This window comes from Haliaeetus albicilla, chromosome 2 (genome assembly GCF_947461875.1).
Source record: "Haliaeetus albicilla chromosome 2, bHalAlb1.1, whole genome shotgun sequence".
In the NCBI taxonomy this organism is placed as follows: Eukaryota; Metazoa; Chordata; class Aves; order Accipitriformes; family Accipitridae; genus Haliaeetus; species Haliaeetus albicilla.
The window spans coordinates 39,631,492-39,655,084 of record NC_091484.1 but is presented as its reverse complement, the minus strand read 5'-3'; the positions used below and the strand labels follow the sequence as shown (position 1 = coordinate 39,655,084).

Below are 23,593 nucleotides of genomic sequence, written 5' to 3'. Positions count from 1 at the left end.
TATAAAGGAAAACATTTCTTAACGTTTTATAAGTAAAGGTTTTGTTTGATGCATTGAAAGCAGGAGAGATCTGTTCTCACATGACTCTTAAAAAGGGATACATATAACTATGAACTTTGAAGATATTATTAAAATATAAGTAGAGTGTGGAACAAAGTATTTTTTTCAAAGCTGCATGTACTGCATGTGGTATAGACAGATGTCTCGTCTCTGCTGTGTTCACAAAGAAAGAAGTGAGGATTTTAGGTTAATGTACATGTTTTTTGATGTTTGCACTCCTTGCTTATATACTCCTTAAGGCCTCCTCCAGCAGAGCTGACAGCAGCTTTGCCTCACAGAACAGTTAGAGGAGAGTTAGGGACACCTAATACCCACTGAAAACTCAGAGAAGGATGACAAAACAAAACAATGATGCTTTAATCTTTTAAAGAAGAAAAAAATAAACTCTACACATAGTCATTCTTACAGTGAAAAATTGCTTAGTTCCAGGGGCTCAATTGCTGTTGAAGCTAAAAAAAGGGACTGCGCCTTAGATGAAGGCAATTAGGAATTCCAAATCCTAGCTTTGCCAGTTCATGTTAAATGGCAAATCAGTCTAAAGGGATATTGCATACAAAATGTATTTGAATCAAATGCTGTTAATCTATTTTTCTTCTGTACAGATCTCAAAACAATGAGTGAGCGACTCAAGAATAGGTACTACGTGTCTAAGAAATTATTCATGGCAGACTTGCAGCGAGTCTTTACAAATTGCAGAGAGTACAACCCCCCTGAGAGTGAATACTACAAATGTGCCAATATACTGGAGAAATTCTTCTACACAAAAATTAAAGAAGCTGGATTAATTGACAAGTGACACTGTCTTTTTTTACAACCAAATAGTGTGCCTACTTCATGGGCAGGGGAAGCCATTATGTATCACCTGAGTTGTGGGACGTCAAGGTTTCAAGAAACTTCTGTTTAATACTTAGCACTTTTAAAAACCCTTTTAGTTTTGCAAACATGTATTATACTGAAGTTACAAAAATTATTTTATTAAAATGCTTTATAATGTATTTAATTATGGAAAATTTCTTTTGTGTGCCCATTACCATATGTTCATAATAAGTTTATCAGCTACAGCCTCAGAAACCCCACAAAACATGTGGGAAATTGCACATGTTTGGGAATATGAAGAAAATTCCCAGACAACAGATGTTATAGCTTACCTAATGCAGTACCTATTTGATAAAGTTTTATTATTTTTTTTCCAGTAAAAAAGAAAATAGTAAGGGAAAACAACAGGTGGGGGGGGTCTGAAACACTTGTTTCTTTGTAGAATCTTTTTATAAGATGTTATTTTTTAAAAGAAACACTCAGCTGGTTGAGAAGCTGTGAGAGAACAGCCAGTTCTGAAAAACAACTGCCTGTAATATTTGATAGATGCAAGTTTTTCTATTCATTTTGGGTTTTGATAAATATTTTACCTGCAAATTGTAATCTCATAACCACTATTAAAAAAATAAATCTGGCTAGATGTGTAATGTCATAGTGACTTGGCTTATGCAGGACATAAGTACCCAAAATAACTTCAGAGAATCTCGTTCGCATATACTAGACAATTTCAATTGGCTTAGTAGAGTTAAGGTTTTGATGCACTTCATGATCCACCCTATTTACTACTCTTCACTGAGAAATTATTTAGATTATTTAGCAGAGATAAGACTATCATACACAAAAGAATTCAACATATGACAGCTTCTAGCTTGTACACTTGGTTCTGTGGTAAACTGGATTTTCTACCAAGCTTTATTGTAAATGCTTATTAACTGTGATTATTTAGACCCAGGAACATATTAACATTTTAAAAATTTGTGTTAGTATATCTTCAAATTGAGCACTTATATATATAAAATATATATATTTTGCTGCTTACACTACATTTAAGAGGTACACCTAACTTCCTAATGGAGATCAGTGCAGGCCAAAAAGTTATCACTTGACATTTTCTAATTAGAGTTTGTACCTGTAAATTATAATTGCTTTTGTGAAAAACAGATTTAACTTTCATTCTTGGTGTTTTATATTTACAGATGTTACACTGGTAAAATTCAGTAGTTATAAGACTGAAAAAAACCAATCCTGTGCTGTGTCAAAGAATATATTCCTGCAAAATGCCTGTGCAATGTTAAATCACAAGTTGATTCAGCAAGTAGATGTCAGGAGCTACCTGGAAGTAGTAAATGTGGTACACAAAGTATTCAAAATGTTAACACTAGACTTGGCATAGTGTTTTGTATGAGATTAGTCTGACCTACGTTTGGATCTATAACAAAGGTACAGTGAGTATTTTATTTTTTTTTAAATAGCCAGTACTGGATGCTATAATCCTGTTTTGTAGATTGGGACTACAGATGCACCTGTTAAGCTTGGTATCCTGTGAAATTTTGTTATTTTCAGAGTAGATTTTCTTATCGTCTTTCAATCAGATTGTCTCTTCTATATTGAAACATTTGTTTTCTAATTTAAGAATTAATATTTTCATAGATACTGTGCAATAAAGTTACAGTAGGATATGTGGTTTTGCAAATGCTTTAACAGCTGATGAACTTTACATTTGTAAAATTAATATATTGTACTGGTACAGATTAGTTTTAAATTATATATGTACAAAACCCTACTTATTTTGGTCTCTTTTTTGATTAATTAGTTCTTGCACTACACATATACACACCGAAGCAATTTTGCAACTGAGCATAGTGAACTTACAAGAGTGCAGTAAAGTGCATCTTCCAGGTACACTAGAAAATATGCAAAAAAGCCTCCCAGGTTCACTGGGAGCACAGTGTACTAAGCTGAGCTGTGTATAGAAAGTATAGAAAGCTGTGACCATTCCAAGTAGCATTCCCAGCTCCATACCAACTACTGAGCTACAGTGCTGTTACTCCTGTCTCCTCAACATCTCAAACAATTCTTTGACTTAGCTGTTCAAAAGTTTTGATTTTTCACCTTAAAGCATGCTTATGCTGTTTTCTCATTTGTGTCTACTGAAGTCCTTTATTCATAACACACAATATATATGGGAGCAAACTACAGTCCATGTTGAGCTTGTACTTACCTACTATCACCATGATGTTACTCAGATGATACACTTACTTACTTTGTGTACCATAAACCTTGCACCTGTCCAATACCTGACAGATAATTAGAGAGTATGAAGAGATGCTCCTCCCGCTCCATCCAGTAAGATTTAGTCCTGTGCCACATCACGTAAAAGCGTACTGTTTGGAGAGTAGCAAATAGTAGTCAAAGGAGGCTGAGCTGTTTTCCTGGACACTTCTAGGAATATCAGCTGACATTAGGTGAGCTAGACTACAGTTCTGCCTGCAGTAATTCTTCAAATTTCTTATTCAGAAAAACCCCAGACCCACCACACCTGCACCTTGGGCTGCTCTACTATCACATTGTTCTTTTTCTGTCCCTGATAAACAGCTGTTAGATCTGTTTGCTGAAAGAAGAGAACACCTGAAGTTATATCATTCTGCTTAAGTTCCTATAGTACCAAAGAGTTTCAGAATGAAGATGGTAAGGCCCAGAGCTAGAATTTTAGGATACAAATGGAAGGTTAAGTTTCAGTTCCAACATCCAAAGGCTGTTGTGAACAAATATTTTCAAACACTCAATAGCTGCAGCTATTATTACTGTTGAGAGACTTATGTAAGAAGTTACCAGTAAAACCATATATATACATTTTTATTATAGAAAGAGAGAGATCTTACACCTGTTTAAGTGGGACTGGTGAGACAGGCAATCTTGCAAGACAAATGAAGAACCTGTATTTTTGTACTTGCCCATTATTTATTTTGAATGCAGCTTTCTTCTTTGTATTCATGTATCTATTAATACTTCTTCAGCAAAGAAAACGTAGTTTGAGAGCTCTGCAACCTCAAAATTTTGCTGGACAGTTTATAACAGTGTTGTTCTAGCATACTGCCTATTGTGGTACCAAATGGTACCAGTTCAGATGTGGCAGATCTTCCTCTGGTAAAGGCACTTGGCAAACCAGAACCAAAATTATCATAGTCCTATAATAGCAGTTTACTTTACCCTCCACCAAAGCAGAGCACTCTTCACCAACCTTCACAGATAAATTTGCTTTGTTCCTATCTATCTGGTTGATTATAACTCGCATTCATAGCAGTACCAACCAACCCTAAATTGCTACTTTTGAGGGCTCCAGCTACATAAATTACAACTGGCAATCTTGCTTCTAAACAATGCTTATGCCAGTACAGTATGCCTAGTGCTGACATTGCTACCCTTGAAGCAAATATGGAAAATGCACAAAAAGAACACCCACCAGCTCTGAGCTGTTTCCGAACATAAAGACATTTATTATGAGCTTCAGTATGAAACTACAACTATTACATAAACAAGATCAGCTATTAAAAATATATACAGCTATTAAAAAAAACAAAACACAAAAACATTTGATCTTACATGCCTAAAGTTTACCTTTGCTAACCACTGTGAGATCAAGCAGGGTATAAGTCATGAAATTACATTCACTGTCTTTTGCATCAGATATTTCTGATATACTCACAGATGCATGATGTACGGATACTTCCTCTCAAAAGCATTTGAATGGAATCATTGTAGTTATAAAAGTAGTCTTGTATCTTCTTTATCAATGAGTCACTAGATTAAAAGCAAACCACCTCAATTTTATATCCTCAATATTAAGACACAAATAATTGTATATTTGTGTAAGATGTTGTGCAACAATAATTTCCTGGACGAAAGATTTCCTTTCTTCATGGAGCAAGCATAGTTTTGCTATCATGACTGGAAATATCAACGACAACCAACAAATTTCTCATTGTATTTTGACAGAGATTCTTTCTTAAGAGAACACTGTTTAGCATCTTTTTTCTGCTTGAAAATTGGAGAATGCAGAAAATTTATGTCTGTAAATGGATCTCCTCTCCTGAGTTTCCTGATAAACAAAAAAATAGGCAAAATTGAGTTTTGTTCCCCACATCACTTACTTAAAACATTAACTTACAGCTAGTAAGTTCAATTTCATGTGAACTATTTCATATTATTAACATCAGACCTCTCTTTGAATGTTTTGTTAAGAACTTATTTCCAATATTTAAATAATCCCCTCAAGTCCTCCATTTGATGGAACATCATGAACTTTATATCAAACTGGAAAGTAAGACACCTACCCTGCAATACTTGGTTCTTTATAGCTCACAGTAAGAGTACAGCTTCGCTTGCGTTTTGGAGATCGTGGTCCTTCACCTCCTGGGGCAATAGCTGCATTGTCAGTGCTGGGGAGCAACGGAGTGGTATTGGTAACATCACAAAGATGACCACGAGATGGCTCAGAAGGCTGCCCTGGGAAGAAATTAGGCACACTTAAGACCATTCAGGCAAGTTAGCTTAAAAGAGAATGTCAGTGAACATCCTAGACATGAAGTAACTTTCAGCTATAACTATTATCTTCATCTTTCCACTTAAGAATATATAAGAGGATCAACAAATATTCAGGATTTTAATTCTGAAAAATAAATTAAGTAGTGCCAGGCAAAGTGTGATTTGTTATTCCACTTCTGTCTCAATTTATACTCTTTTTTTCCTCAGCTTTAATACATCATTAAACACATCTAAAATACAGTATTAATTCACTGTTGACCAATTTCTTAAACAAAGCATATCTTGAATTCCAATTTCTGCTGAGGGATAAAAAAAAAGGCCAGACAGAACGAATCTAATGATTTTTATAACATTCTGTTTGTATTTGTTAAAAAACCTAAAATAAAAGCCTAAATCCCTTAAACAATGTTATCTCTCAAGGAAACAAAACCAATTACAGAACACTTTCTACACTTACTAATAGACTTGTCCCTTGACTTATTGCTTTCAGGCTCTTTTTCATTATGGAGTCTCTGCTCACGCTGTGCCAAACACCTTTTAGACCTTGGCCTTGCATGGACTGGCAATGTATCTTTCTTCTCCACTGAACTTCTCCTTTTTTTCGATTTATTCTTGTAAGGCTCATAGAGGCTATCATCTGAACCTTCTTCAATATCACTCGACTCGATGGTATTAGTTTTGGATAAGTCTTCTTTGTCATCCACACCGGTATCTGTGTCATTCACCTTATTTTGTCGAAAAGGTGTAACATGGACACACTCTTCAAAGTGAAAGTCATAAGCATCACTGGAGCCACCCAAGAAATCAGACTTTTCTTTGGAAGGCACTTCACTCTGTCTTTTTTTTGGTCTTTGTCTGGAAGTATTTTTAGGCCATTCCGTTTTTCTCTTCTGATGCTTCTCTTTCCTTACTTGAGAGTCTTCCCTGCTTTTACACACACGTTGTTTAAGACCAGAATTATTGTTTAAGTTGAACTGCACAGTTTCAGAATCTATCTGCCTCAACACCAGCTCTGAGCGTACCTTGTTTTCATTCAACTGAGAAATAGCTGAATTTATGTTTTCTACAGTATAGTTTTCTAGACTTTCTTCAAGTCTAATTTCATCCTGTTTAGAAAGCTCTTTTGTTGAATCAGGTGCTTCTGAATGGTTCAAGACACCAATGCAAAGGTCTTTGTGATTTCTCATCTTTGAATAGCGACGCCTGGTGGACACACTTTTTGGTAACACATCACCAAATCCATCCTTTCCACTTGAAGAAACATTTTCTAGCTCTGACCTTATGTTGTCCAGATGAAAATCAGATGTTCGCCCTTGTAATTGAAGAAAAAAAAGTCACATTAAAGCTAAATAGTAACGACCTGTTAAGGTTTTGTGCAAATTCTGAACCTGTCAAAAATTAAGACTGTTCTTAGAATTGTCTTCACAGATTTGTATAAACCAGTATTTGGCAATCAAGATAAGCTCTGTTTAATACACCTTCCAGACAGAAAGCAGTTAAGTCTACTACATTAGTATTTTCTTCTAAACTGTTCTGTTTGGAAAGGTTATCTACAGGTCATTTATTTTTCTGAGTATTTTGCTTTGTTAACAATTGATTTCATAAATGAATGCATGACTAAAGATGACTTTACTCTGTTGAACTGTTTGGTAGATAATGAAACTAGATTGCAGGTACATAGAAGACAAAGCATTTTCACATTCCTCCCCCTTTTGCTAGGCATCTTCCTTCAAAAGTTTACCAGTTGCCAATATTAGCATCTCATCTTTCTGACAGTAAGTGGAAAATTACTTGACAGTTACTTCAAAAGCAGTAATTACATTCAAAACTTATACTCACACATTTTTTTTCCCTGATTCAGAATAGAGCAATGACTGATACTTGGATTTATTTACCTTTGGTTGGAACTATTTTGATTAAGGAAGTGGCATTCTCTGATTTCTCACAGGTCTCTGACACAGAATGAGCCAGCCCATTTCTATCACTATCAGCCTCCATTCTACTTGGAAGTACTTGATCATCTTCATCAGCACACTGCAGAGGTCCTCTAGAAAAAATACCAAAGGTGGTATTTACTCAACAGCAATCTATTTTATGACAATGAGCTACTTCATTACATTTGGATTTCTTCCCTTTTTCCAGGCAGAAAATTCAGCTTACTGCAACAGAATTTTCAAATATAAGTAGGTATTAATAAAAGATACTTACACGGAATGTATTTGTCCTACAGCACTGGAACTATTTTCAGGAACTGAAGAAAGCACTCTCTGATTCTGTCAACAAAATAAATCTTACGGTAACTAAACAGCTGAAACAAGCTTGCACCATATACAAATTTCAGACAACAGCCAAGTTACCCACAGAAGGGCCAAAGAGGCCCTTGACTTTTTCTTTCTGGCTGGCTAACACAAAGTGCTGTGGGATATCACATACTCAGCTCCTGCAAGTCAGCACATTCATCACCAGCCCAATCATACAGATAGTAGACAGGAGAAGGAACTGTGAGGATGGTACAGGGAACAAGACACAAAACCATAGAAAATCAGGGTGCCCCTACCACCTCATAGCAGAGCCTCAGTCCCACTGACAACCTGCTACACACATGTGGGCCTATCCTGGTTTCCCATGCCATACTGGGAACTGTGGGACAAGTCATACCTCCAAACTAAGGCTCAAATCTCAAAAGCTATGTGCATCTATGCTGGAAGGAGTAAGGGAAAATAATTAACAGGAATCCTGCCCCTCAAGAGAAAAAGGTACTTACTACACTTATGGAACACAAATTCTCTGCTGGGCCAAGGAGATCAATTGAGTTTAGTAAATTCTGAGAAACTCTTGAAATTATCTCATTCAAGGCTGACAGTCGATTCTAATGGACAAAAGAAGGAAAGTAACACTGTTATTGTCATACTCAAATATCAACTACCAATGTAATAACTTCTTATCAGTATTATGAGATGACTAAATCCTGAAGGTACCTGTGTCAGGTATCTTCAACTGTGCTTAAAAAAATAATAAAATCACAGAAGACAGATTTTAATTAAAGAAGAAAGAGTAGCCAGAAAAAAATAATTAGTTAATTGCCAGATTAGGTGAAAATATGAAAAACCTTGCTCTATATATCGAGTTAATTTTTTATGAAACATTTAAGATTATAAATACATCAGTGGATTGGTGCAGATGCTGGTGTTCAGCTTCACTAAATCATAAAGTTATTACTAAAAATACCTCAACAAGCCCTTGTGCTTGCTTGAACCTTTGCAAGTCAAACATCTGAACCTTCAGATCGTGATACTCTTTCCTCAAATGAAGAATGGTAGCCTGGGCATCCCTCAGTTTGAGCTTTTCTTCTTGCAAAGCCTGAACTAGGTCTCTGTTGTTTGCTTGGAGGGTCTTCATTTGCTTGGAGCTGGTGGCTGCAACAGAACAGTGAGTACTTCAACTTGGTTTAAAGAAATAATAATAATTCTGAAAATTATTAAGATATTTAAGCAACTTACTTGCTATTTTGCACCTTACAGTGGATATATGGCTATTTTTACCCATCTTTGTCCATTTCTGATTTCTTTTCTCTTTCATTCGTTCTTTTATGCTGTCCAGACTGTCTTTGAAGGATTTTTTCAAGTACTCAGCCATTTTCTACCTTTAGAAATACAAAGGGTGAAGAACTCATTAAGCTGGCGTTGCACAACGCTCCCCAACGCCGAAAGAAAAGGAACAGAGAAACAAGAGTAAAGCTCATGGTATTTTTAAGTTGCATATACGCACGTAGGAGAGACCCACAAATACGAAAAGCCACACAGCTGCGGCCATTTCCAAAACAATTTTTGCAGCACAGCTACTGTCACTGTTGCCGATTATCTGAACTGCAAAACCCACGGCGTCCGCGGCGAAGACCAGGCCGAGGCCTCTAAACGCTCGCATCGCGGCGGTACGGCGGATAGTGGGGTGGGGTGTCCCCGAGGCGTCGGAAGCGGGCCCCCAGCTACCCTAACGCTGAAGGAAGGCCCTCAGGACATCCACCCACCCACCGACCGGCCGGCCGTACCTCCTCAGCAGGGCGTATACGCCGCCGGGCACCTCCCACGTACGGCCGCGACTGCCCAAGCCTCCGCGGCCGTTAGCCCACCACCAGCAGCCGCAGCCGGGCTCCCGCCTGGCGCCCGCCGCAGAGCCCCGGCTACGCCTGACGACGGCGGCGGCAACCGATGCCCGTGCGCTGGGCCTTCGCGGGGGGGGCGGCAGGACGTCCCCGCGCGCGACCGGGCCGTTAGCGCCGCTCCCCGGCGTTCAAAAACCACCGCCGCGCCCTCGCATTGGTGGGTCCGGCCCCGGGCGTCACAGCGCGGGCGCCGCGCTCATCCGGGACCTCGCGGCTGGCCCCGCCCCCCGGCGCTCCAGCCCGGCCCACGCTGGCCCTGCCCCGCCCCCGGGGGCGCCACCCTCCAACGCCGGGCCGGTCTCGCGCCCTGGAGGCAGTTGGGGCCGCGCGCGGTCCCCTCCCCCTCGCCCCCACCCCGGGTCTCCGGCTGAGGCCGGGTGGGCCCCGCCGCGGCCCGACCCTCGCCCCGGGTCTTGTGTTGGCCTGCATCCCCTCAGCTGCCGGCGGGGAGGGGCGGGGAGGCAGAAGAGCCGAGCTGTTTACGGAACAGCAAAACCAGGCGATAAAAATCATTAATCTTGGGTATTTCACTTGGCAGCAATTGCTGGTTGCAGCCGTAGCAAGGCGAGCCGTTCCCGCTGTTCCTGGACCATGCTTCTTGCGGAACGCTCCTAGCTCCCGCCCTTGTAGCGTGAAATGAAAACACTATAAAAGCTGCGGAGTTAAGCCTGTTCTTGAACACTTCTTTTATGAGAGAAGCTGTTTCAAAATCCCATCGATGGGATGACGGCAGCTGCCGCCCGGTGAGGTTTATGTGTGGCCAGGCCGTGAAGCGTAGGAGACGCGCGGCTGAGGTTAGGCTCGCTGCCTGGCCGTGAGGACTTCAGCCCACCGTCCGCCTCCCTACCACCCCACAAGCGTTTTCTTTGGTTATGTCATTCTTATAACAACTGTAACTGATTAGTATATGCTAATATCTATGCATTTGAACATGGAGTGCTGAACTTTGATTAAACACCGCTTTATGATGGGAGAAGGAAAAAAAAACAGCTAGGTGATATCTTATTAACAGTAGAATAAATGGTATTCTTGTATCTGAGAAATTAGCATTTTGTAGCTACTACGTTTTTTTCTTTCCTAACAGCTACTCCTGCCTACTTGATTTTATTCATTACAGCTTGGATGTGGTGTGGCAAGCTGATTTCAAACTTGAAAAATTCTCATAGATCATGAGAGAAACCGTGGTCCGTGGTATGTATGCATTTATCCTTTCCCACTCCTTGGAAGATAATGTATTTTTTGTTTCTCCAGCTCAGAATAGCTGGCCTCGTCTATGTAATTTTTACAGTAGTGGAAATAAATATAATTTAACTCATCCTCTTACTTCATCAGTACATCCTGATAAAGTTGAGGTTGCATTTCCTGTAAGCAAATAAGTTGCTCTGCAAACACAGCTTCTTATGCAGTGTGATGAGACGAGATGTGAGATCATGTCAAAAAGAATCACAATTTCTTTAGGATTCAGAATGAAAAGTTATGAGCAAATGGAACCTCTTACTTGGTTAGTGTCACACAAAACCAGAGCAACACAATTTTGTTCTCTCTTTACATCTTTTTGCTTCTTTCTGTCTGCTTGCTGAGCCTACTAAACGCCTACTAAACACCTTCTAACCCATCCTACCAGGCCCCAAACAACCCTCCCAAACCCAAACAAAAAAATCCCACAGGCCTTGGGGGAAAAAAGAAAAAAAAGAAAAAGAAATTAGTACTTGATACTAAAAATCACATACCCAGTAGAAATACCAGTTATGTGATATTGTAAAATTAACCTCACATCCACTTCCTACAGGCCTCTCACTGTTTTACAGGCACTAATTGGGCACACTCCTCCACTCAACAGTAGCTAACAGCCTCATCTGCATCCTTGCAAACAGCTCTCTCTAAACATTAGATGAAATTATTTCATTGAACTCAACTTCTGGGGGCTTGTTGGTTTTGGTTTTTTGTTGTTTTTTTTTTTTTTCAGCTAAGCACCAGCTATTCTAACCAAAAGTAATACCTTTCTCTACAAACTGTCTCACTTGAAACTAGCAGGTGTTTTGCATTTGGCCAAGTAACAACTGGTAGTTTCCAGCAATGATGGTAAGGTCTTTTAGCCATTAGTCATTCATTTGCTTGACATGAATACACTGATTGTGATTAAATGAACCATGCTTTGATTGAAAAAGAATGCTTTCCTCATTGCTGTCTTAAGTGCTACACTTAATTACTTTTTTTTCCCCTGAGTATACCTATATCAAGATTAAAAAAACTCTCTTCCCCTTTTTTCTTTCTATTGTATTTAATATTGCCCATGAATTTAGTTCCACCTCTTTCAGAAACACTTTGGGATCTTTCTGCAGATTATCTTTTGGTTTTTAATGTTGAATTTCTATATCCTGATAATCACATTTTCACTGTTATCAAGGTGTGCTCATTTCTGCATTCTTCTCATTTCAAGACAGTTGTAGTTCTATTAGGTTATTTGCAGGTTACACCCTCTGTATTATTATGTTTATTTATAGTGTGGGATTCTTAGTAGTGAATTTTTCTAGCTCAACTGACTCTTTGCTGTAAGCAGTTTCGCATTTTCCTCTGTGAAGATTGATGCCAGAGGTTCTCTAGATTATTAGTTTATTTCTGGCAGGTGTACTTGTGGCAGAACAGCTGCTACTGTGACTGGAGCTGGAGTATTAAAAGATTTGCTCACATCTTAGATTTACTGATTTGTATTATGAGGAGAGGGTTGCTTCATATAATTACAGCAAATTATAGGACTTGGAGCTGGGGGCATTCTAGATACTTCTCATCAGAGTTCAAGTCTGAGTGTGGTGTTACATGCTGATGTCCAATGCATTCTGTTAGTGGCCTATGTGATGGGCTCAAAGTTAGGAAGTTGTTGTTTTTCCAGCTAGAGCAAGCAATCAGATATGAAATATCCTATGGAATGGTAATTAGCTACTTCTATTGCTACCAACATCAAAGTTTTCAAATAAATGGAATTTTAACTTTTTTAGTGGATGCTTATGAGAGGTATTGATAATCCAGTCTTTGGTGGAAGATGTTTTTAAAAATCCTGTTGGTTTCAATAACAGGATAAATTTGTATGGCTCTGTAAGGATAGATGATTAGACTCGCTATATCTACTTTTTCACTCATTTTTGGTGATCACCAGTAGTGGACAGAAGAACAGCCATGATATGGTGACCGGTGGCAAGCTTTTGTTGATGCAGGCAGCTGGATAACCTCCAGATACCCAACTTAAATACGCCACCCATCTTTTTAGCTGCCCCATGTCCAACCCTACATCAGGCAACCACAGTGATGACGTTTATACCATCTGGTTTTAACCATCAGAGTAGCTCAGTTAGGTTGGGGTAGTAGATATGACTCATATTTCACTATCTCTATCAAAACAACATACAGAAGGCGGAAACTACAATGTATGTAATGCCGTGCATACTGTGAGGGCAAAAGAAAAAGTATATACAATATACTATTATGTGTAGTACCAAATTAATTACTACTGCAAAGTGTTCTCTGTTACAGGACATCCTTAGAAGTGGCTCTTACACACTACCAGTGTTTCCTTCCTTCAGCTGGGGAGTGAAACTGGTTAGTGGTACGTAGGACTGTCAGGCTTTCTGTTACCTTTGGAGTTGGGGAAGATCATTTACGCTCCTATGGCTTGCTGAGTCAGCTTTGTTCTCATTTCTTGTGATTTGCATGCTCGTGCTGCCTTGCTGTGCTTTCCCCCTTGACCATCATCAGACGGCTCGTTTGTGAGCTGCCTTCAAACTGTTCAGTTCTAATCAGTTTTGAGTAGGACGTGTGTAGCTGTCATCAGCTTGGAAGTGTCATATCAGGAGTCTAAGAATATTTGGTACCCGAGAGCTGTGGGGACTGTAAGATGCTGATGCACCCACTGCCTCCCTGAAAACAGAAAAGCAGCAAACATTTGTTTAAGAAGCTGGCACAGACTTATCTGAGCAAAAAGGTCTTGTATTAACTTGACCAAGTTTGGCTGAAAATCTTGTAGAAATAATGAGCTGAAAAGATTTTGACAACCAGACAATTGATATTTGTCCTTCAGCAAGGTTAAAAAGAATTGTGAGCATCTTCTAGGTGTCATTATTTTTTATGTATGTCCATGTGTGCTATTTCTTTCACATTTCAGAAAGATTTATCAAATTAGACCCATAAGTTCAGACCACTTCTATTTTGGAATATGTTATTAGTAGTGTATTCTCTATTCTAAGTTATCCATAACCACTTTCTAATTACAATTTTTATATTTTTCTTTCTCAAAAGTACTTTGTTCTACTTACAACTGAAACCACATACATAGGTTTAAGTAATTTTTTTTAAAGCTTTAAAGTTTAACTGTTGAATGAACATTTACAGACAAAACTGGTTTTTTTTCTTATAATGTTTGTATAAATATGTGGCTTTCCCGTAAGTATAACCTATTTTTTTCCTGATGAATAAATAGCTCAGAGACACACTAGTAGAATAGTGGCATAAAGAGACAAAGGCAAAAATGTGCTCTCTTGTCTGCATAGTGGATCTTGATGATGATGATGATACTATCTGATGTAATGGAAAGAAACTCATTCATGGATAAAAGATCATATCTTAATGCAGCTTTTTTAATGCTAATACATCTGTCACAATCTGAGAGGTGAATATTAACCATATAACGATATGTGCAGAAACCTCGGATCCCGATGGAGCAGAGTGCCACTAGCTTCCTGCTCTTATATACCTTCTCTCTATAAGTACTGTGATGTCAATGGAGAGGGTCTTGGTTTGTATGGGCAAACCTGGGATTAGAACTGATCTCTTTTCTTTTACCTTTCTCTTTAAACACAAGTACCTGTATGTACACATTAAATACAAGTATTTATTTGAGGCCTTATAGCAGTAGGTACTGTACAACCCTTACTGGCTCCTAAAGCCTCTGGTAAAACACGATGAAGGACAGAAGAAATTAATAGCAGTATTCTGCATGCACATTGGCTAGAGCACACTGGCATTGGGCAGGAAAAAAAATGTCTAGACAACCAGCTCTGCATCTAGATCAGAATATTCTTTTAAGGGGGATTTTTATGAAGTGTGGAAAAGCAATTTTCTTTCGTGCTGGGGCTGTATTGCTGCAGTCAGCTCTCAGAGGTTTGGGTCATGGGTGAATGACTTTCAAAGAGCTAATCATTGTTCATAGGTAGAAGACATAGATGTAGATTGACACTTTGTTCTCTCACAACAGGTCCTGCACAAGCACTTTTTAATGACTTCAGTCCACCACAGTGAACAATGGAGAGAAGGTAGGGTATAATTTATAACCAAGGATATACAAAGAAGCAAACATTGTTACCCAGTAGTAGTCCATTTGGTTCTGCTCTAGGTACACTGCCCATATTAAAATAAGCAGGGTCATTTTATTACTTAAACACTTGTGGGAAATGCTGTGGGTGATATCTGACAGAAAATAGAGGTGCAAAAAAGAGTGGTCAGTGCTATAACAAAGCAATACACCCCAACTGTCATTCGGTGCCTCTGTTGATAATGTATCTCAGCTCACGCTAAGGCTGCTGTTTCTTTGTAAGAAGTGAGGGACTTGAAAGACTAGCACTCGTGAGGATCAAAAAAAGTAGTAACTGTATGGCCAAAATGACATTATAACGTTTGACATTAAGACAGCTTGTAAGGGTTGGGGTTGTTTTGTTTCTATAGCTTAGCCTGCCACTAACATTCTGATGTTTAATTGAACAGTTGAAGCAAATCTGTCACCAGTGAAAGCTGTAAGTCATGTGGCAGTGGTAAAGAGATATGGAAAGGCAACCGAACTGCTGCTGATGTGAACTTCAAACATGACAAGATTTTTGACTGACAGAAAAGCGGAACAGTGGCAGAATTCTCTGAGCTCTGTTATCTTTACACTTTTCTCTACTTCTGCTTCTCTGTATCTTGCTACCTTTTATCATTCTATTATCTTAGTTTGCAACTGTATTATAGTGGCCAGTGTTACAGCTTTTCATTCCCACAATTTCATCTGTTTTTCTCTCCTTTCAGAATATTTCCCCCAATTTTATTGGAGAAATCAGAATAAAAAGATACCGATATTGGTATGTATGCAAATACAATAGGTATGGTAAGAACTAGAGATTGTATTAAAAGGGAGGAAGTGCAGAAGCAGTATGTTGAAAAAGACTGTTTTAATGGATGTTCCATGGTTCTTTTAGTTCATTTTGTGTGATTCGAGTATTTTAAAATTTAAGAACATTTGAAAAATGAGATACTGTGACCAAATTTCCTTCAATCTTAACAATATTTAAATCAATAGAAACAGAGCATAGCATTTGTCATGATAAAATCATTGTGAAATGCTTGCATATTACTGAAAAAAGTAATTAAGCTATTATGTCACAAATTTTAATATAATCAGTATGTTCGCAGAAAGTTTTTCACTGTAGTTAAGCCAAAAATTTCTGATATAAACAGGTTGGGAGAAGACCTAATGGACAATTTTAAAAATCAATGCTTTAGTACAAAGCAATTTTGTAGAAATTTCATGAGATAAATTAGATTGAAGTAATTATTTGCCAAGAAATTAGCACAAATCTAAACAAAGTTGATCAAATGACAGTTTTCTGTCCCTGTGATGTAGAGAAAATGAAATTGCAGACACTGAGCCCACTCAACATTCAGTCACCTTCCTACATATCTCTCCTACCAGTTTTGTTTTGGAAAGAGTAGATGCAGACTGTCACAGGAGAGTCTGTCTAGGTTCCTGTTATGTACATTTAGATAAAACAACTTATTTCTGGCTTTCCTAGTTTCATTCCTACAGATACTGTCTCACATCTATCAGGTATGCTGGCTGCTGCCCCAACCAGAAAAGGAAATAGACACATACACACTCTTGGTCAGCTTAGGCCAGCTAAGAAATGATAGCTAACCTGAGCTTTTTTTTTTGGTAAAATACATGTAGAAACACAGAAGTCCTAGAAATAGGAGAAAGGTACTGCTACACATAAAATAGAACCTCAATATGCCCATCATATCTGATTGCCTGTAGGCTGAACAACCACATCTTATCCAGTTGCCAACCCATTTTAATTCTGGTATTTATCAGACTGTACATTATTTGATGGTAAAAAGGCTCACGCCTTAGTCTGTGGTCTTCTACAGTCAACCAGAAAGTACTTACTAGTGAGGAAGTAGCGGGGAAGTCTGCATTTGCCATAATCCTTTTGCTAAAGATGATGTTTTGATGTGTCTGCCTTGGTACTGGCTTATTGTAGCTTCTCTGTTGCCTCATGAAAACTCACTTTGGCTTTTTTTGTCCTGAAATCTTGCACCAAAGTACAACTTGAATGCAAAATTACCAGCTTACTGCCCAGACATTTAAACTGAGTATTTCTTTCCTAAAGTGCAGCCTTCAGCACAGATTTTTACCACGATCTACACTTTCTTCTTTTTATTTGTGTTGTATTCTACCTACCTATTCCCTTCCTTTCTGCTCCCTGATTAAGCTGCTATTTGCTGGACAGTCAGCTTACAGTTTGGCGTAAATATGATTTTAACCCTAGAATGGGGGTCTTCTTATGGGCCAGTGGAATTTGGTGTTGCTAGTGTTTGTTAGAGACAATAACACTAACACTAATTGTTCAAGATTCCAAGGATTGCTTTTCTCACTAATTGATATTTAAGTCCATAAATCATACAGAGTTTATAACTCCAAAGGAATAAAGTCCCAGAATGCTAAGGACAGAATCCTGGTCTAAATCCAGGAAAAAAACAAGATCTTCCCCCCTGCCCCTGATCGTCAGCAAGGAGAGTAAGACTCATCCTTTTTTTTTTAATTTATGTACAGTGACAGGTTAACACAAGATAACAGTGAATCTAAGCAAAAATCTGGCTTTAAGAAGCACCTCAATATGTTCTTCAAAAGGAATCAGTTCAGATCCAAAGGTGATTTTCCCTGTTATATTATTCACACCCCCCTGCTCTTCCTCAGAATAACACAGGGATCTAGGACACTAGCAGCTTCTATTGGTCTGCAAGGTTGTTTGTTCCCTCCTGTGACAAGATGCAGAGTAGAGTACAGCTTTGATGTGGAAATGCCTCAGACTTTCATCTTATAATGAGATCCCCCAAAAGACCAAAAAAATTATAAACTAAAAAGAAGCCACACTTAATTTAAATAAAAAGTTGCATTTCTACTTTTTTTTATGTGAAGAAAACTTAAGGCAACTTGAGGCTACAGAACAGAAGTTAAGATTTATGCACTGTACTCTTTTTGCCCACCATCACCTTGCAGACAGATCCTGGATTTCAGCTGCAAAGTGCCCACAGTTTCTGTGTAGTCCTGTTCAGGAAGTTCTTTCCAGTCTTTCTAGAGACAGGCTGTTCTTTGTTGTGAATCTCCTGTCTATTTCTTCTTGTGGTCCCTCTGACTTTCTCTCCCTTAAGCGTACTGAGTTATCTCCCATTGTCTTCAGCAGGCTTCCTCCTCATCCAGTCTTTTCAAAGGAACAGAACATGTAACTGAGAACACACAAGTGAAAAAAGTACTGTCTGTGTTATTGTATAGCTTATATACTCCTCTATAGCTAGGGACAATGGCAGAGAGAACTATAATGCTAAAGACATTAACAATTTCTGATAGTCTGTACGCCTCATGTATGTGTGTGCCCACATGCATATCTGTGTGCATGGGTTTCTGATACTTTCCAATAGCTGCTGGCCCATTGTATTGGTTCCTCTGCTAATAAGTAGTTGAAGTAGAACTCTGAGCTAACAAAAGACAGTTTGCTCAGCCTTTCCACAGTCTTCCTCACCAAAAATAACAAAACTGCAAGTAATAATGATAATAAAATAAATCCTACAGTTTATGGTAAAATTTACAGCTGTCTAACAATGATATTTAAAACATACCAACTGCCTCATGGTAGTTTCAAGATTCAGCAGATATACCTTTCTGTGTCCCTGCGAGCTTGCAAAAGCTAAGCCCAGGATCTTTGAGTGGATTCACAAAACTGATGCAGGCAACCCAAAGCAAACTCCGTTTCACTGTCTGGGTTTGCATGGTATCTCCCTGGCCTTCAGCCTTCTCACTCTGGAGCGCTTTAAAAACATTTCCTTTCAGAATATGCTGTCATTCAAAAATAATATTGCAGAAAACCAGAATAGCCTTCCTCACGCCTGTGATTTTCATCCACTTCTATTTGAGCCTTCCGAAGCATGTTCTTTCAGACCTTATATTAAAGACTGCATAGTAAGTTCATTCACACACATTCCTTGTGTTTCAGCAGTCTTTCTCTAGTTATCTACCTGCACAGCATCTGGAAGCTGTGGAATGAATTTAAGGGAAATAATTTGCTCTCCTGCCTCCCTTCTACCCTACTACAATTATTCTTATAGATATTATTGTTGGAGTTACTAGCAGTATGGGTACTTTTATAAGACAAAATTTCAGCATCATCCAGGAGAAGTGGGACAAATAAGTTCCTTACAATGCTTCAGTGTTTTCACTTACCATCTACACTACAACAAAATAACCTATTTAAAATGTATGAATTACTGAAGTTCAAAGATCTCCAACAAAATGCCAATGTTACCAAATTAGTTTAATATTTAGTACCCCTTTCTGTTATCTTAGGTCCAGGTGTAGACTAACAATCACAGCAATCGTCACTTGGTGGAGCCAGATTACTCTGCAAATTGAACGTGCTTTACAAATAGCTTGCATAAAAGGTCTCAGAGGGAGGATTTATAAATAGTACATTGGAGAAAGATAATAAAAAAATTGTCGGATTTCAATAAATCCTTGGAGGAATTATAAGTTTTATAGCTTTGCTTTTAATTACTCTAGCACAGGAGAAGTAAAGGACTTGCTGGCTGAAGCAAAGGCTATATTTGGTAATGTACATGCAAACCTGTGAGGATGAAGCGATAGCTGTCACTCTTGGTACAATTTAAAGAAATTCAAGTTGTTAATGCTAAGCTTATTAAAAGTTTACACATGTATTTTTTTAATTTTACTGCTAATATTTTAGATTTATGCCATTTTTGTATCTCTCTTTTAAATACTCATAAAATCCAGAAGGGCACCTGATTTATTTCTGGTGTAGAGAATAGAGCAATCTTAGAGGAAAAAAAAGAGAGGATACCAAACTGTAAACACCTTCTCTATACTCAGCAGAGTATAGAGAACTCTCAGCAACTTTTCCTCACAATTTGTTTCTTTTCTATGCATATGCAAGGGACACTAAAGAACTGTCAACAGTAGAAGCACCTACTCATTCCACGTTGTATTTACTGTGTACGCTGTAACAAAACTCGTGGAATTTAGGGCACTCTGCCACCATGATACTCAGTGATCAGAGGTTACGACTGGGAGCGTGTGTATTTTCTGGCATTTTTGTGGTTTGTTTTTTTTGTTTGTTTTTTCTTGTTATTATTTAGTGTTTGTTTGCATTGAACTCCCTCAAGACAGATGGATAAGGATAGATACTTTTTGAGGAGTTGTTCTGACTAGTGTATGAATAAAGTCTTACACTTTCAATATATTCATTAGACTTGTCAGATCTCATTTACTGGGAATAGACTCTATCATTTGAGCTCCAGCCTCGTATTTTATTTTGTAACATATTGAGCACATGGCTCTTTCCTGGTTGGTGACCCCGTGTGCCAGGAGAAGCCGGTTGTCCCAATCAGCCAGCTGTTGACAGATATACCTGGCAACCAGGGTTATAGAATAGGAGACAAGCCACAACACTGGGGGAGTGGAGCTTAAGATTAGCCAGGTAGAGGGGTCTGTGCTTTAAAAAACAAGTTAGAAGACAAAATTCCCAGTGACATAATGGCATCCCCGTCCCACACATTGCATGTTTTCACTCACAGCTCTCTCATGTATATTTAGAAGTGCATTTCCTTCCATGACCCACTGAGTCAGATGACAGTTGAGATTTTCAAGCCCTTGAGATACTGGCAAACCTGGCACAGAGTCGTCTTGTAACTGTTCCTATCCTAGTACGAAAAAGTGAGAAAGAACAGGAAATTCTGGTATTACATCTTCCTAGATTTTACATACAAAATCATATTAGGGACGTTATTCAGAACTACTAAGATTTTCTAAATAATTACATTTCCTCAATTATTTCTGCATAGAAACCATTCTTCCCCAGTGAAGGAAAACAAACCATATTTCTAGAACATCTTAATTTATAACTGTGGGCAGCAGCAAGACTTGTGTCTTACGTAGAATTAAAAACTACAGTATTATTCCCCTGCAAGAGAAAAAAAAAAAAGAGTATATTAAACCTCCATGTAAAGAACAGATCACAGTTTATAGAAAGACAGCAAGGAAATTACTGGTGAAAAAGAACAAAGGTCAAACAGAAGACAATACCTGAAATACAGAAGTGACTTTCCCACCTACAGAAGGGCAGGATGGGCTCTGTAATGCTGGAAGATGGCATGGGGGCAGGATGAACATGGAGCATTGGTTTTGCAAACCCAGACTAGCTGGAAAGAGCCCTTGCAGTGGCCTCTTTCTCAATGATCGTCCAGAACTTCTATTCCACCAAAATGATAAAAAGGGTTAAGTTTTGCTGTGTTTTCCCAGATAATGAAGGCTATGAAGGTTTGGGGGATTTTTTTGGTTTGTGGGGTTTTTTGGTTGGGTTTTGTTTTGTTTTGAACTGCATAGCTTTATTGCTTTTTTAATACTTTTGTTGGCACCCTGGCAATCCGCATTTGGTTTCACCCTTTTTTCTTAGGCTAAGCAGTACTTACATCAGGTCACACAGGATGTTTGACCTGCCTGAGCAGGGAAGACAATTTTTTAGTTTCTTTCCTTTTACTATTTTCTGCTTTCCCTCTGTGATACCATTTGAACAGCTGTATCTAACTCTGGCAACAAGGGAGAGAAGTTCTCAGCTGAAGGGCTTTGAAAGTTCATTAATTTAATTTATTCTGCCTCTCCAAAGGAGATTTGCATTGTCATTGGAGTAGTAGCTCTTACCTGTTGGTTCCCCCCCCCCTTCCCTCCCCCCCCCGGTTGAACTGGACATTTACAAATAAAATCCCTGATTTAATGCATTTTCTAACTGCTATGCCTGGTTTCCTTCCTTTTGTATAAGCTACTTGATTTTATGTGCTCTTCTTTCTATTCAGTTTATTGCTCTTCTCTTTTTTACTATTCTCCCTGTGGTTTTGTATCATCAGGAAATTTCTTACTGAACGCATCTTCATCCAGGTTAAAAGGGAGAGACAGTCAATCAGTCAGTAAATCCCTACTCTCTGAAAACACAGTCAGCACCAGCTGTAGCTCAATTAAACTCAACACTTGAATAGTTCACAAGAGAACCCACTTGTATACACACATTAATCAAATAAACCCATTTTCATGTGTAGTTGTATTCCAAATTTTCAGTTAATAGCTTGGACAGTGAAGTGTGGGCTGGAGATATGTGATGGAAATAGCAGATAATTAAATTTTCTCAGAATAACGTTTAAACTTACAGTGTCCTGACATGCACACTAAACAAGGTATGCTGAAGGAACCTAAAATATACTGGGTTTGTGTGCTTAAATGTTGATGAGCACTTCTGCTTAGTTATACAAGCAACTCAGCTGCTCAGAATTGCTTGATGTATTCCTAGTTTGAAAATATAGAAAAAAATATTTTAGCTTTTGCTTTTTTTCCTAGGATGGTGAATGGAACAACATGTAGAAAGAAGGCTATTTCTGTATATATTCTTAAGTCAGCTTTAAAAACATTGCAAATAAAGTTGTATTTATGCTATTGAGACTAAAGTCCCACAGAATGTCTGCTTGCATTTCTTAATTCTGCACGTGTTAAGGATAATTCCCAAGGAACAATGATTTCTTGATTCATACTTGGGACAACTTGTATGTAACAATATGTGCTTAAGTCCCACTCATTTCATGTTAATGACACAATTAAGTGCTGCCCTGATCATGGGACTGTACTACGTGGGCATCAGACCCCTACTAAAGAGCACTTTAGCTAAAAAAACGGTCTGTGGAGAATACAGGCCATATCAGGCTGTATTCTAGCTTTCTAGTCATGTTAATTAAATCTGTTCCAAGCAGATTTCAGACAAGGTCAGGCTGGCTGTGCTGATTGCTATTTAGAACCTGTTCCAAAAGAAGCATTACTGCCACTGGTTGGGAATATTTTACTGAAATTACTTTTGTCATAAAATGACTAGTTGTCAAACTGAAGTATGTTTAGCTTAGTTTGGGACAGCTATCTTGACCCCATGCTGAAGAAAGATAAAGATGGACAATAGTCCCAAACCACAACAATCAAGTTCATAAACTCTTCTGGGATCAAGTCCTGGCTGCAGTAAAATGTTTGAGTGTTTATAGGTAGCATATAGATGTTAACAGCTCCAATGGTAGATAATAAAGTCCACCCCAAGACAACCTGGTGCTCATGATATGTTAGAAAAATGCTTAGTCTTACATCCCTTGTTTAGACCAGGTTGTATAACACGTTGAACTTGATCTGGTAATTCCAGGGAAAGCATGCTTTCTCTTTGTGAAAACCTTCAAGAAGTTTGGGGTTCACACCAACATGGAAATGAAAAATGCTTGAAATCTGGAATTACGTTGGATGAGAAAATAATTCTTTCATAGCTGTAGTGGAAATACCTTGCTCTTTGTAGTGATGGGGAACATTTTTGGTGACAGGCTAGTATAGACACAGCTGGGAAAATGTATCACTTGTCACAGGCCATCAGCAATGATCCTTCCTGGGGCTGACAGCAATGATACACACAGATCACTTCCCACACCCTCTGCAGTAATTGCATTAGATTGCTTGAAATGAAGTCATGTGCTCTTCCACTGGCTGTTTCACCTTGCACCCAAACATTCTTAGTTCCAAGTAGGAAAGGTCTGAACCCAGGAAGCTATTAGAGACACTCTTTGGTACTGATGGCACCCTTCCTTCTTCTGTGCCACGGCCTGAGTGTACTGGCTCTAAGAGAGACA

The 23,593-nt window shown here is 38.6% G+C and overlaps 2 protein-coding genes across 6 annotated transcripts in view; one reads left to right on the top strand and one right to left on the bottom strand.

Moving 5' to 3' along the window:
* KAT2B (lysine acetyltransferase 2B) overlaps nt 1-2,659 on the top strand; it is a 45,548-nt gene extending 42,889 nt beyond the window's left edge. For both annotated transcript variants that reach the window (XM_069771907.1, XM_069771898.1), the window contains one exon: nt 663-2,659. In XM_069771907.1, the coding sequence (XP_069628008.1) occupies nt 663-677 (15 nt within the window). In that variant the 3' untranslated portion in view covers nt 678-2,659. The remainder of the gene's footprint in view (nt 1-662) is intronic.
* Nucleotides 2,660-4,337: 1,678 nt separating this feature from the next.
* Nucleotides 4,338-9,733, bottom strand: SGO1 (shugoshin 1). Of its 4 annotated transcripts, none has more exons than XM_069771884.1 (9): nt 9,470-9,733; nt 8,964-9,064; nt 8,650-8,837; nt 8,186-8,290; nt 7,630-7,694; nt 7,317-7,468; nt 5,879-6,733; nt 5,211-5,382; nt 4,338-4,975 (listed from the first exon to the last, which is right to left on the bottom strand). In XM_069771884.1, exons 2-9 carry the CDS (start codon nt 9,055-9,057, stop codon nt 4,834-4,836), a joined length of 1,773 nt encoding a protein of 590 aa, XP_069627985.1. In that variant the 5' UTR covers nt 9,058-9,064; nt 9,470-9,733; the 3' UTR covers nt 4,338-4,833. The 4 variants fall into 4 exon arrangements, with proteins under 4 accessions (XP_069627985.1, XP_069627971.1, XP_069627977.1 ...); XM_069771870.1 differs by having other exon boundaries at nt 8,922-9,064; nt 9,470-9,728; XM_069771876.1 differs by having other exon boundaries at nt 8,922-9,060; nt 9,470-9,728.
* Between the last annotated feature and the right edge of the window lie 13,860 nt (nt 9,734-23,593).